This window comes from Osmerus mordax, chromosome 26 (genome assembly GCF_038355195.1).
Source record: "Osmerus mordax isolate fOsmMor3 chromosome 26, fOsmMor3.pri, whole genome shotgun sequence".
NCBI lineage: Eukaryota > Metazoa > Chordata > Actinopteri > Osmeriformes > Osmeridae > Osmerus > Osmerus mordax.
The window spans coordinates 1,392,418-1,407,417 of record NC_090075.1 but is presented as its reverse complement, the minus strand read 5'-3'; the positions used below and the strand labels follow the sequence as shown (position 1 = coordinate 1,407,417).

The 15,000-nt window shown below is 47.7% G+C and overlaps 1 protein-coding gene across 2 annotated transcripts in view; it reads right to left on the bottom strand.

The window, feature by feature from the left end:
- Positions 1-4,043: 4,043 nt before the first annotated feature.
- elavl4 (ELAV like neuron-specific RNA binding protein 4) overlaps positions 4,044-15,000 on the bottom strand; it is a 55,974-nt gene continuing 45,017 nt past the window's right edge. For both annotated transcript variants that reach the window (XM_067229600.1, XM_067229601.1), the window contains 3 exons: positions 11,565-11,790; positions 8,073-8,111; positions 4,044-5,004 (listed from right to left, as the gene is read on the bottom strand). In XM_067229600.1, the coding sequence (XP_067085701.1) occupies positions 4,677-5,004; positions 8,073-8,111; positions 11,565-11,790 (593 nt within the window). In that variant the 3' untranslated portion in view covers positions 4,044-4,676. The remainder of the gene's footprint in view (positions 5,005-8,072; positions 8,112-11,564; positions 11,791-15,000) is intronic.

Here is a 15,000-nt window from a genome sequence, read left to right as displayed (position 1 = left end):
GTGAGACAGACAGAGAGTGAGACAGACAGAGAGTGAGACAGACAGAGAGTGAGACAGACAGAGAGTGAGACAGAGAGAGAATTCCAGAACCGTGCACTGGCCTATGCTTCTGGAACCCAGTACCACCTTCTATTCTAAATGGCGGTCCCAAACTATTCTTTTATTCTCCAGGCAGACTCAATCTAACCAAACAGACCCAGATCTGAAGGAGGATTTACTGATAACTGCTATTGAGTCGAGGACAAGTCTTTGTGAGGGAGAACAAGAACATTTTTATCATTTTTATTTCAGTATATTCCACTTCATGAGTGTGGTTGCTCAGTGTTGTGTGATGCTGTTCCCCTATAGGCCCATAGGGAGCGCTGTGTGTGATGCTGTTCCCCTATAGGCCCATAGGGAGCGCTGTGAACTCATGGTCACTACATCTGAAGAAGTTCACTGTCAAGCGCATGCATTCACTTGCTGCTTTGTATCTGTTAACATACTTTGTGTTTACAATGATTCAGGGTCTGATGGGGAAGTCAAGTGGTTATCATGAACTGGATATTAAACTGTATTGATGGGAATTAATTTCCTGATTTGGAAATGTGCTTTCGGCGTCTCATGCAAAATAGGCGGTGTAATGCTACAGTTTTGATATTCTCATCGTAAGTGAGGTGTGTTCAGAATGAGTTATAAATAAAGCTTTCAGATCATTTAAAAAAGATTAAGCCTCACTCACAATATTCTCAACACCTCAATTTATTGTCCCAACATTCAAAAGTACAAATAATTCAAACACAACAGTCTTATGAAAAAGAAAAAACAAACATTTACAGCAAGATTTTTATTTTTGTTTCCAGTTTCAGAAATGACCTAAACTAGCAAGGATAACATGAAGTCATTCATCGCAGTAATTGGATTAATTATAAGAATAAGAATAATACCGATAATAATCATAATAATTGATTGATAAGTATTAAACGTAAATAGGAGAGGCCGGTAAGGGCCAGTGAACATCTTTTTTCGTCATTTTTTTGTCTTTAAAGATTAAAGAAGTTTAGTAGATTTTTCCGATAGTAAACAAACCGATACATGTCATAAGGAAGATGAATGGAAAGAGCCTGATTCCTGTGTTCACCCCCCCCCTCCAGACCATGTTGGGGCCGTCCTATCACAGCCTCTGCAGGGGGTTACAGGGGAGGTGCTGGCTGTAGGGGTCGGCCATAGGGCCAGATGAATCCGCCCAATGTCATCAAACATCCTTGCATGCGCACCTACGGATGCACACTCACACACACACACACATTCACACACTGAAACATGAACGTTCGTAACACACACTCGCACAGGTACTCAGACAGGCAGGGTCTGCACAGAACACAGGCACACATCAGTAAGAGTTTAAAAGACACAAGGAAATGTGTTCATACTTCAGAACCACATTCTACCGGGGTCGTTGCATAACTCAAGCTCCCATCGCCAAGAGAGCGTGAACGGGTCTGGTGATGGTGCAGGTCAGAGGTCAGGACTGTAGGTGGTTGGATGACGGTTGGATAATGGTCGAACGGCGTTTGGATGGCGGTTGGATGAGGGCAGTGGCGTGAGAGTGAAGGTATGATCTGAGTATTTAACTTTGAACCCACACCCCCTCCTGTCTAAGAATGTCTCCACAAAAATCCAATTGAAATACATCAGGAACCATGCCTTATACCTTTACCTTTCAAAATATATATATTTACTATATTATAGTATATAAAATATACAATGGGTTTAATCCATTAAATACCTTCAGTGTTTGAAAAACCTAAAAGTTTTTTTTTAGGTTTTTATATCTAACTGTGGTAGATACAGTTAGTGCAATGGATTCATGGTATCTCTGTAGAGGAGCAAGCGATGTTGTTTGAAAACATGGTGATTCTTTGTAAAATAGGTTAGACTCTGCTGAGATGAGTTCACTGATTGGTCCAGTGCAATGAATGACCCTCACACACGATTGGACCATCCTTCTCCTGAATCACATACGTGTGCCCAATCCGCCACAATATAGGATGTCATGACAACCGAAAGTTATGTTTCAGACCCAAGTATTTGCATAAAGTTTCATCACGATGCGTTAGTGCGTGGAGGGAGGGTGCGGAGTGGCTTTTAAAACGACACAAACTCACCACAGGTTATATCGAACCAGAACGACTGTTATAACATTCTATTAAGACTAAACTTTATTGAAAAAGATTTTAAGGGTTTTTTGTTTAACAAGACAAGAAAAAAGCAATAGCAAATTTAACTATCAACTAGGTTATGCATAGCAAGTAACAGTTTCTACTCATAAGTTAACACTTTGCAACCCCCTGGAATTTTTTTTCGTTTTCGGCTTTTTGATTTTTTGTTGTAATTTTGATATATTGGTACAAAGCACAAACGTATTAAACGTTCTCAGTGCAGTGGACTATCTAGAGAGCTCTTCTCCATTCAGTCACTTAGTGTTCCCTTTCCCCCCTTCCCTGTACCAGAATCACGCAAATACACAGACAATAAAATAAATCAATGCATAAATAAATAAATACACAACCAGTATAAATAAATAAATAAATACATAAATAAATAGTTGATTCAATGAAACAATCAATTGATCCATAAATAAATACAGTTATATTCTACGCTTTTGTTCGGTTTCTTTTGTCGTGGTAGTCATGGTTACTCCAAATCATCGTTTTTAGTCTCGTTTTACGTTTTTTTTTTTTTTTTTTTTTCACAAGCGACATGACAACATATTAAACAGGATTCCTCACAAGTAACTGAACCACTACTTCATCAAGTTGTCATATGATAAAGACAAGATCCAACAGAAAACAATGACAACTCAGAATTACAGTAGATATTGTAAAACAAATGTAGACTATATATTATCTATTTGCACACAACAAATAAAGACACCGTTGTATTAGATCCTTTCAGGAAACAAATATCTAGACTAACAGAACTAGCTAATCATTATTGAATTCTGACAAACGTTTCACGCTTAGCAAGTAACTTAAAAGTCAGCAAGCCAAATAAAACTGGTTAAGTGATGCTTACAACAGCCCTAATTTAGTCACCTGGATAAGCCACAGCAGACTCTCCAGATTGGGGCAACAATAAACAAATAAACAAAGAACAGCTCAAGTCAATGCCAACATCGAAGTATTATATTTTTTTTCTTCTAAACAACACAGAACAACAAACTTGGATATTTAAGATATGTGAATAATGTAATATAGCACCTACCTTTGATCGCTAAAAGGAAGTTTCTTTTCAAACGGAATTCCACAAACGTAGAGCAAAGAAAATGATAGATAATGTATACATTATGTACTCTAAATGATAGATAATGTATACATTATGTACTCTAAATGATAGATAATGTATACATTATGTACTCTAAATGGATAGATGTGTATATATTTCCTTTACTAATGTCCCGTAGACTGATAACTAACAGAACAACAAGTGATGCATGGGGTCTTTTCACTTTGGGCTCTGAACGATGACGACAGTGGGGCACTTAGGGGGAACACCCCCGCCCATTTCCCTTTTGGGTATCGCTGTTGAATAATATTACGCACTATATGAAATCACCAGCCTCCCTTTTTGCATCCCATTGAGAAAACCTTCCGTCTACAAAACCATCGCCGATCTGGTTCTCGCCGAAAACAAACAGACCTTCGATCCTAAAAATGACCACAGCAGAACGAACAGGACATGGGGGCGTATTCCCCCCCCGCGCCCCTCCCTCCCCCCCCAGCTCCCCTTACTAGCCAGTCAAAATATTTTTCTCTTTTTCAAATCCAGATTCATGTAAAAATTCATCAATAATGATTCTTTTAATTATCGTTTATAAAAATAGATTTTCTTCTCTTTATTTTCATATTTATTCTAAACGCATTTTTCAAGCAAAGAGATTTTCTCTTTGGCAACAGTGTGTTTTTTTTCTTCTTCTAAATCTTAAACCACTTAATGTGTGTCATCAGGAAAGCTTAACCCAGCCCCTCCCTCACCCCCTTCTCCCTAACCCTAGTGACGAAAGGACATGGGTCTTGTTTGCAATACAAAACAAAAACAATGTTAGAAATTCATATTTTTCTGCATCAGAGTTACCAGGATGGTGTCCCACCTCTTAGTTGATAGGGGGAATTAATATACACTAAAATGAATGAATGGTCACCGATTTTAAAAAGAGCCCACTCCCTTTTACTGCCCTAAGGGAGGTTAAATTCTAACGACAGTGGATCCGGAATTAAAAAACGAAGACATCCTGAATCAAGACCAAGAAAAGGTTCAATCTAAAAAGGACATTCTCTTCAGGAACGTAAAGAGACTGAGGGGATTGCTACAGTTGACATAGAAGAGAGAAATAATTAAACGACCACAAGGAACAGAAAGGCTATACAACCGGGGCGTCGCCAGAACGCCGCCCCCAAACTCATGTTGGATATTTTCATCTTTCATTTTGTAATACTTAGGCAACATTGGCTTATAGGTCCAAAGTTATAATATAAGCCATATCTCGAGTTATTTTTTTGTGGTTGTTGTCGGTTGTGTCGGTTAGTTGGTTTGTGTCCCTGTTGAGCTCAATTGCTGTGTTGGTGGGCTGTGTGATGGTGCTAGTGGGGCTGATGGAGGGGGACTCGGAGCAAGACTGAGGACCGACGACCGATTCAGGATTTGTGGGTCTTGTTGGTTTTGAAGGAGACTTGCAAGACTCGATCGCCCAACCGGTACCCGTTGAGACTGGCGATCGCCATGGCCGCCTCGTCATAATTCGTCATGGTGACGAACCCGAAGCCTTTGCACTTGTTGGTGTTGAAGTCGCGGATGACCTTGACGTTGTTGACGGCGCCGAAGGGGCCAAAGAGCTGCCATAGGACGCTCTCGTCGGAATCCGGAGACAAGTTGTAGACAAAGATGCACCATCCAGTGCCGGTGTGACCGGGGATGTTCATGCCCACCAGACTGGTCATGCTGTCAATGGTGATGGGGGAGAACCTGGGGGAGGACAGGAGAGAAGGAGGAGGGGGGCGGACAGGAGAAAAGGAGGAAGGGGGAGGACAGGAGAGAGAGAGAGAGAGAGAGAGAGAGAGAGAGGGGGGTGGAGAGAGAGCGAGAGGGAGGGGGGAGGACAGGGGAGAGAGAGAGAGAGAGGGAGAGAGGGAGAGAGGGAGGGAGGGAGGGAGGGAGGGAGGGAGGGAGGGAGGGAGGGAGGGAGGGAGGGAGGGAGGGAAAGAAAGAGGGGGAGGGGGAAAGAGGGAGAGACAGACAAAGAGAGAGAATGTGGTAAGAAGCAGAAGAGTGGAGAAAAGGAGAGGGAGATTCCAGTGTAAGTCAACCTGACATCCAGTTAGGCCCAGTGTGTGTGTGCATGTGCAACAGAACCTGGCTTGACCCTGACCTGACAAAACCATCCAAAACATGTTAAATCAACCACAACCGCACAAAGGAAACGACCATCAACCAAGTTAACCACTCAGTGTCGAGGCTTCGCAACGGGCTCCAAGACATGCCGTTCCAAACAGTTCCATCTCTCCTGGCTCCTAACACACTTTCTGCTAAATAAAAACGATTTACTGTGGCAGTGTGTGTGAGTGTGTGTGTGTGAGTGTGTGTGTGTGTGAGTGTGTGTGTGTGTGTGTGAGTGTGTGTGTGTGTGTGTGTGTGTGTGTGTGTGTGTGTGTGTGTGTGTGTGTGTGTGTGTGTGTGTGTGTGTGTGTGTGTGTGTGTGTGTGTGTGTGTGTGTGTGTGTGTGTGTGTGAGTGTGTGTGTGTGTGTGAGTGTGTGCCTGCCTGCGTTACGCCCTGTTCTGTGTGAAAGGCCTGTCCTCATAGCTGACTGCTGGGAGGGTGGTTGGGATCGTTTTGGGGCGTGCGAGGCTTCGAGGAGAAGCTCTTCTCCCTCTCTCTCTTTTCCTGAGTGCTTCCACTGGAAGATAAATTACAGGAAGTTGCTGAATTAAAACATAGCTGAAAACTCATCAGATATTGTATATGCAACCGACTAAATCTGCACTTACTCGCCTCGTAATCTTCTCCCTTTGCTGCGATGCAGAGATGTGAATGCTCAGTTGACTTCACTTAATTGCCTTTCCGCTTAAGGGGGGAAAACGCTCCCAACTTTAAATAAAAGGTAAATGGGATAAGAGGCTCATTTCTTCTGCCTCTCCAGGAGCGACTATAGGCATTATTGGCTGTGCTTTAATTGAGATTTCCGCTTTACTGCAGCTGTCTTTGAGAAAGCAGCCGCCTTTTAAGAATTGTGTGGTGTGGGTTGGTGGGGGAGGGGGTGGGTGCTGGGGGGGCTGTAGGGGAGAAGGGGTGAGGGAGGAAAGGATGATGAGAAGGGGGGGGGGGTAAAAAGGATGAAAGTTGGAGTAAGGAAGGGGTGGAGGTGGGGTTGGGGCCTGAATGCAAAATGGGGGCTCTGAGAAGAGGCTGTGTGTGTGTGTGTGTGTGTGTGGGTGTGTGTGTGTGTGTGAGATTGAAAGCATGTGTGTGTATCTGAGAGGGTAAAGGTGATAGGTACTATTTCTTGCCTAACAAAGACACAAAAGTGTGTGTGTGTGTCCAGCAGGGCAGGACCAAACAAGGGCCATTGTTCTTCTTTAAACAAGACCAAGGGTTGCATAGCAACAAGGTGGCTGACCACCCTCCCCTTCCCCCTCCCCCACCCGCTCAACTCCACCTGCTCATTCTCTCTCCCCCAGAACACTGGACTCCTTCCTGTCCCTACACCACCTCCATGACTACTGTTGCTAGGCTCTTACAGTGTTATCATGTTCCTAGCTCAATTACTGGTGTTTGGGCCCTTGGCCGTTCGACTGCGTTACCAAGGTCATGCAAGAATTATCAGTAAGTGTGTTGTGCTCGGTGAACTACACCAGAGATTGTGTCCTGTTCGGTCCTGTCGGGTCATGTTCACGAGCGATCCCAGTACACAGAAACCAATAATTAAATTAAAGGGATTTGCTCCTCTCACTGATTCATCGCAGGGAGGCTTAAAGGCCACTCTCTCCTCATCCTACAACACCATCACCTCTGCCGTCTCCATCACAGACTGGGCGTCTGGACTCTGTAGCTGCGACCTAGCGTGCGGCAAAATGTCACCACCGGCTAGCGTCACCGCGCCCTGGGCAGGGCCGGGCGCTTCGTCTTACGCAACCTCCACAGCAGCGGAAAGCAAATCAAAACACAGCGAGCAAAATGTGGCGATCAGATGAAAGAGCCGGCTGCAGGGAAACAGTCTGTTTCTTGCAGGGATTCAGGTCTCTCCAGTCTCCTCTTCCTCCTCCTCCTCCTCCTCCCCATCCTCCCCCTCCTCCTCAACACAGCACTACTTCTAACAAGGGAGATGACGAGCACTAATAACACTATTCCTACCACACAGTGTGTTATAAATACTGCATGTAAAAGCTACACGACAGTCAGATATTTTTATAGGGACGTCGATATTTTAGTCCAATCTTTATAGCTATGATAATGAACATTAAGAGTGTTTATGGTGAGGAAACGCCCAAGTAGTATGACTTCAGATGTTCTGGAAGTGTTCTCCTACAACTTGAGTTAGAGGATGTGCTGGAGTACCTGAATCCAGTAGAAAACCAGGCCTGTAAAACAAGAACCACACACACCAGAACAGAAACCAACCAGACAGAAACGTCCCAAAGCAACCGAAAGTTAAACATGGAGCATAGGTCACACCCAAGAGAAGCACACTCTTTGACAGCAGAGAAAACAAGGCAGCAGTTTCCTTCTGTTCAGCTTGGGTGGAATTTAAAACCAAACAAGACTGAGAGAAACCAAGTCGGAACTAAATCATACTAAACCAACGCAAACCAAACCATACCAAACGTGTTCAAAGTCAACCATAATCAAATCATAAACACAATCCGAACCTAAACTATATTGAACAAAGGCAAACCAAACCACAACAAAGAAAGATTATAACCTTCAATGTCAATTAAAAATAAGGAACTTTCAAAAACAAAACTAAAAAACAACCAAAACGATATTAAATCATTTAGTCAACATGGACATCTGGCATTTGGTGAAGTTTTTAATTACCTCTTTACGCCATAGGCCATATTAAGCAAATTGTCCAGCCTGTAAAGAGAAATAGGGTTCTGGGGTTAATGATGGGCAGATGGTTGGACTCACTCAATGGAACTCATGCAACCTTTCTTCTTCCCCTAACTCAAGGATCTAAGAGACACCATACACACACCCATCCATAGATGGGCCATTACACTGAGGACCCCAACCAGGCTACGCTGGTACCTTGAAACAGACTAGGCTAGCCAAGTCGCCAATAGCTACCGTGCTGGCCAACATACTAGGCTACGGCTATGTTTTTTGGCTAGCCGGCGCTACTGGCTGTTGCTTCAGTGCCAACGAGGCTTGCCTAGAGCTGGTGTAGCTGCAGTGTTGGGTTTGCCATGTTTCTAGACTACTAATAGCTTGTAAATAGCTGCGAGGCTACAACAGCTACTTGTAAGTCTAGGATAGTCACAATGCTGAGGGCACAAGGCTAATCACAAACAATACTATGATGGGCAGACTAGCTGGTGCACCAGGGGAGAGCTAGCACAACCAAACACAGCACATTGACATAATTTAATTTACCTAGCACGAGGGATAAATGAGATCATGTTAATGCCCTCCTCGTCTTAACTGTCCTCTTGGAAAATGACAAATAAAAATATACGAATGCTGCGCAGTGGTGCCATCGTTCCCTACGGAAGCAGAGTTCTGTCAGTGTAATGGTTTGACACCTTGCAGGAGATGGTGAAGACGTTTTTGGCGAGAGAATGATGATAAAAGCGTGGATTGAGGACCAGCCAAACATGGCTGGCTCTGTCGTAGGCCCGACTAGAAATGTATGATGAAGGAACATGTCGGATGAAGTTATTGGTTGTGCAGTGGAGGCCGGGGGGCCGGCAATTGTATCAGGGTGGCCTTGGCCCTCCTAGCCCCCCCCCCCCCCCTTGGCTGTGCCGCTGGTTGTGAGGTGTCAGCAAAGTATTTGTCATTTAAAGTGAACTGAACATGAATCTTTTCCTACTGCTGCAAATTCTCAAAAACCGCAACTTGCCTGCCTCTGGGATCCTGATTAATGGTTGAAAATTCACCTCAGGGCCGGTCTGTCTGTCTAGCCTGCCAGTTACCCCCAGGACCTTCACACAATACTGACAAACACTTTCCTAAGTGCCTTTTCTTTGCAATAGAGTGTAGAGATCCTCAGCAAGGTGCCTCAGATCCTGTGGCTTCCTCAGTGTGTGAACTGTGAAGCTAGCCGGGGCCAGCCTGGCTGACCGTCACCGTGCTGCTTGGGCCAGGGGGGCCAGCGAGCCATATCAATCCCAGGCCTCTTGGCTGTGGCCTGCCTAGCGACGCCTAGCGACGCCATGACCTTCATCTCTCAGGTGGATCAGCTTGGTCTTATGTCCTGTTAGCTCCTACTGTCTAATGGCCGTTCCTGGCTGTTGACCAACAGCAGGACTCTTCTCCTCTCCCCTCTCTAACCCTAACCCAAACACCGACAGGACTGCCTGCTCGTGCGTTCTGTGTCCTCTGTCTGCCTGTCTGTCTGTCTGGTCTTCCTGCCTGTCTGTCTGCCTGTCTCTCTGCCTGTCCATTCATCCACCTGTCTGTCTGTCTGTCTCTGCCTGCCTGTCTGTTCATCCACCTGTCTGTCTGTCTGTCTGTCTGCCTGTCTGTCTGATTGTCTGTCCGTTCATCCGCCTGTCTGTCTGTCCTGCCTGTCTGTTCATCTGCCTGCCTGTCTGTCTGTCTGCCTGTCTGTTCATCTACCTGTCTGTCTGCCTGTTTGTCTATCCACTGTGGCATCAATAGATAAATGTACCGACTGTGAACCTGACTTGGGGATAAACAAAGCAGAAAGAAAAAAAAAAGGATATGTTGACTCATTAAGACAGTAATTAGTCCATGATGTGGGCTGGGGCTGAGCAGTGCTTTGTGGGTAAATGAGTCAATTGGAGAATAGGCTCAGAGGAGGCGTGCTTCAGGCCAGAGGCAGGAAGACATCTGCCAGCCGGACAGGGCGTGTGTGTGTCGGTGTGTGTGTGTCAGTGTTTGTGTCGGTGTGGGTGTGTTAGAGAGCCAGAGATACACAGACTGACAGCGTGTGTGTGTGTGTGTTTTTTTTTTGTGTGACGCAGTGTGAAGATCCAACATCGTCCGCTTTTCACATCACCTCTCAAAGCCTCTCCCCTCACAACGAGCCCTTTGTGCTGTCTTTAAACGCCTGTTAATGGCCAACCACTTTCCTTAATCAGACCTGGTTCCTGCCCTACAGATAATACGCCTAGTTACTACCACTGTGAAGCAGAGGCGTTGCTGTTGGCTCGAATGCAAGGCTACTGCTTTTAATGACGTTGAGGGCATTTCGCTGAGATGTTAAAAATGTTAAATGCTAATACAGATGCTGTAGGTGTTAAAACTGTTGCCCATTGATGAGATTAGAGACTTTTAAGAGGATAAGAGATGTTACTGGACATGAGCTCAGCTGAGGTACTTAGCTTCATGGATTAGAGAGGGGCTGAAAGAGGGTGGAGACTCTATCAAACATGAGCTTTCACCAGAACAGGAGAGGGTGCTCTCCACGGATCAAAACAGACTGAAATTCAGGATAGGTGATGCGGATCTGGACAGTTCTGCTGCAGGTGTGTGTGTGTGTGTGTGTGTGTGGTACAGGGCTCCTGTGGAGGCTGTAAATTGGCTTGGCGTGTCACAGAAAAAGCTTTGTTTCACTGAGTGAGAGAGAAGTGCCTCAGGATCAGTCTGCTAGCGTGTTTAACCTAGCTACACATAGGGCTATATCCTCACCAAGTATCATTTCTGTTTAATCCGTGAGCTGACTGGATAAGCTATATTGTTCAGTACATGGTGATAATGAAAGGGGGCGTCGGGTGAGATGGTGCATTCTGGGACATGGAGTTTGGATGAGGTTAGGGGTGATGATGACAGAACCCCACTCTCTCTTGTGACCGCTGGTTTTGAGATGGGTGGAGCTGTGAGGAACGCACTCTTTCGGGAACAAAAACAGCCGATGTTATAGCGGCCATTTTGGAGTAGTGGCCAGTGCATTTGTGATTGATGATTCACAAGATGACTTGTGCTACACAGTCAGACTTCCCTCTTGTCTCTGCATCTGAGTACGTTGGTTCTGTCAGTTATTTTTCTTGCAGGGTGACAGTTAAACGATTGGTAGCATTTCAGTTGACAGTGTTTACAATCAGTATTAACTCTAAACTTCATTACTTTATCTGGCATGTAATAAATTTCACCACCTTTACTGTGAATTTAAGTATCCTATCAGAGTTTACAAGCAGAACTGTAGAATAAAGTTCGACCAAGATACGGAAACACACACTGCACAACTAGAACTCCGCCCTCCCTCCACCCTCCCTCCACCCTCCCTCCACCCTCCCCTCTGCGCTCCCTCCCCTCTGCCCTCCCTCCCTCCACCCTCCCCTCAACACACACATCCCCTCGCCCCTCCCCCACCCCGCCCCCCTCTCCTGCCCGGTGTCTCACCTGAACCTCTGGGCCTGGTGGTGCAGGGGCCCGGGGTACCTGCGGTTGGGGGACTGGTACAGCTGGGAGAGCAGAGCCTGGCTGGTCTTCTGGCTGGGGTTGTTGGCGAACTTGACGGTGATGGGCTCTGCGGCGCCGGAGGGCTTCTGACCGTTCAGGCCCTTGATGGCCTCCTCGGCCTCTATCCTCTTATCAAAGCGGATGAAGCCGACACCTCGCGAGCCACCTGAGGGGCCAGCACATCACAAACAGGAGGGGCCACTGTCACTTCATGTGGCTCCCTACTACACACACACACACATCCATCACACACACACACACACGACACACCACACACACATCCATCACACACACACACACACACACACGACACACCACACACACACACACACGACACACCACACACACATCCATCACACACACACACACACACATGCCTTACGACTCATGACCCCAGAAACGACAAACCGGAGAGGCCTCACTGTTATTTAACAGCCAACTGTCTTCCTCTCTTTCTCTCTAGCACAGGCAGACACACACACACACACACACACAGGCAGGCAGACAGGCAGGCAGGCAGGCAGGCAGGCAGACACACAGCCCGCCACAGAGATCCCAGTCCAATCTGTAACAATGTGTTTTCTGTTCACGGTGCTCTTGTCCTCCTCCCTCTGTTTCCGTCCCCCCTCCCCTCCTCCTCTCTCCTCCCCTCCCCTCCTCCTCTCTCCTCCTCTCCTCCCCTCCCCTCCTCTCCTCTCCCTCTCTCCTCCTCTCTCCTCCCCTCCTCTCTCCTCCTCTCTCCTCCCCTCCTCTCTCCTCCCCTCCCCTCCCCTCCTCTCCTCTCTCCCCTCCTCTCTCCTCCCACACGCCCGTTCTCTCATCCCTCTCTCCACGGCACTGGCGACATTTGAGTCGTTTCCAAGGAGACGTCTTTTGACTGCCACCTGAAAGTAACATTTCGAGAGACAGAGCGCAGGCTCTGTACAGTCCTTTGTCGGTCCCAGTGAATGCACCGGGGCAGACCAGACACACACACACACACACATGCCTGTACTTGTTTTTAATGAGGCTGACTCTATGGACCCGGAGGACACACACACTGACGGCTCACCATGTTGCTGAGAGGGCTATTTGCATAATACTGCATGTGTGTTCAAGTGTGTGTGTGTGTGTGTGTGTGCGTGTTTACAATGAACAAAAAGGCCTCGCTCGATCTCAATGCCATTCCCCTCTCTCCCCCTCTCTCTCTCCCTCTCTCTCTTTCTTTCTCTCTCCCTACACAGCGTTGCCGGGGCGATATATTATTAATGTTTCCCTCATCTGCGGTCTCCCTGTCCTCACCAATCAGCGGTCTTTGGAAAGGCGTCTCCCTCAACCAACATTTACACACCATCTCTCCAATATCCACACCTCTCACTCATTCTAACACTCTTTTCGTTCCCCCACTGTGTCCTACAGGCTTCTCCTCCTCTCTACCCCTGCCCTCTCTCCTCCTCTCTACCCCTGCCCCCTCTCCTCCTCTCTACCCCTGCCCCCTCTCCTCCTCTCTACCCCTGCCCTCTCTCCTCCTCTCTACCCCTGCCCCCTCTCCTCCTCTCTACCCCTGCCCCCTCTCCTCCTCTCTACCCCTGCCCCCTCTCCTCCTCTCTACCCCTGCCCCCTCTCCTCCTCTCTACCCCTGCCCCCTCTCCTCCTCTCTACCCCTGCCCCCTCTCCTCCTCTCTACCCCTGCCCCCTCTCCTTCTCTCTACCCCTGCCCCCTCTCCTTCTCTCTACCCCTGCCCCCTCTCCTCCTCTCTACCCCTGCCCCCTCTCCTCCTCTCTACCTCTCCTCCTCTCTACCCCTGCCCCCTCTCCTCCTCTCTACCCCTGCCCCCTCTCCTTCTCTCTACCCCTGCCCCCTCTCCTTCTCTCTACCCCTGCCCCCTCTCCTCCTCTCTACCCCTGCCCCCTCTCCTCCTCTCTACCCCTGCACTCTCTCCTCCTCTCTACCCCTGCCCTCTCTCCTTCTCTCTACCCCTACCTTCTCTCTACCCCTGCCCTCTCTCCTCCTCACTACCCCTGCCCCCTCTCCTTCTCTCTACCCCTGCCCCCTCTCCTCCTCTCTACCTCTGCCCTCTCTCCTCCTCTCTACCCCTGCCCCTTCTCCTCCTCTCTACCCCTTCCCCCTCTCCTTCTCTCTACCTCTGCCCTCTCTCCTTCTCTCTACCCCTGCCCTCTCTCCTCCTCTCTACCCCTACCCTTGAGCGGTACTCTTCACAACCCCTCAGCCTTGATATGTTTCATAAACCAAGTTGTCATGCTGCCTTGAGGGTTACAGGAAGGCCTCACGCACACAGCACACACACACACAGCACACACACACAGCCTTCCACTAAGTGATGACTTGAGGAGGTGTTATTATAGACAGAGTGTGAATAGGGTAGTGGAGGCTGTGTGTGCGTGTGTGTGTGTGTGTGGACCCGGACCCTGTCCTTGTCCTTCAGCGTGTGTGTTGGCACTTTGAGGAGGTGAGAGGGTGTCTGACCTCACTGACCGTCACACCTTTCACTAGTTGGGTGGGTGTGTGTGGGTGTGTGTGTGTGTGTGACCTGGAGGGAAGGGAAAACCACACTGCCAAGAAGTAAGACATGCTGGCAGAAAGGGTCCATGTTTCAGTCATAAACCCAGTGTGTTGTCATGTGATCAGAGACGGGACTCTCTGACTCTGCTCTGAGAGGGGCGTGTCTGTCTGTCAGTCTCCATACAGGTGTCTGTCTGTCTGTCTCTCAGTCTCCAGATAGGTGTCTGTCTGTCAGTCACAACTTCCCTCACCACACACACATAAATTACATTTCATTTACATTTAGTCATTTAGCAGACGCTCTTATCCAGTGCGACTTACAGTAAGTACAGGGACATTCCCCCGAGGCAAGTATTGCCGGGAATCTAACTAGCAACCTTCTGATTACTAGCCCGATTCCCTAACCACTCAGCCATCTGACTCTCAAGTCCCTAAATTCACACAAGTAGAGACACACAGCCATGCACACACAGACACACACGCTCTTATATAACGGCCTGGCTTATCTCTCCCTCACACACCTGGCTTATCTCTCCCTCACACACCTGGCTTATCTCTCCCTCACACACCTGGCGTGCGTTATTAAGAACTTCCTCAGCCTCACCAGGAGGCTGAGCGGAGGTCTGTTCTGACGGTGCTAACCTCAGCACTGCTCTCTCCTCTGCTCTCTTTCTACAGCTCCTGTTTAGTCCTCTATCCTCTCCTCTTCTCTCTTTCCTCTCCTCTTTCCTCCGCTCCTCTCCTCGGACACAAACTCAGTCACCGGTGGTGTAAAAGGCAAGCGGCCCTCTGGGAAATCTGGAGAGATTTGAGAACTGGCTGGCTGATGAAAGCTGCATCTCCAAACCTTGCAAGTATGTGCTCTCTCTCTCA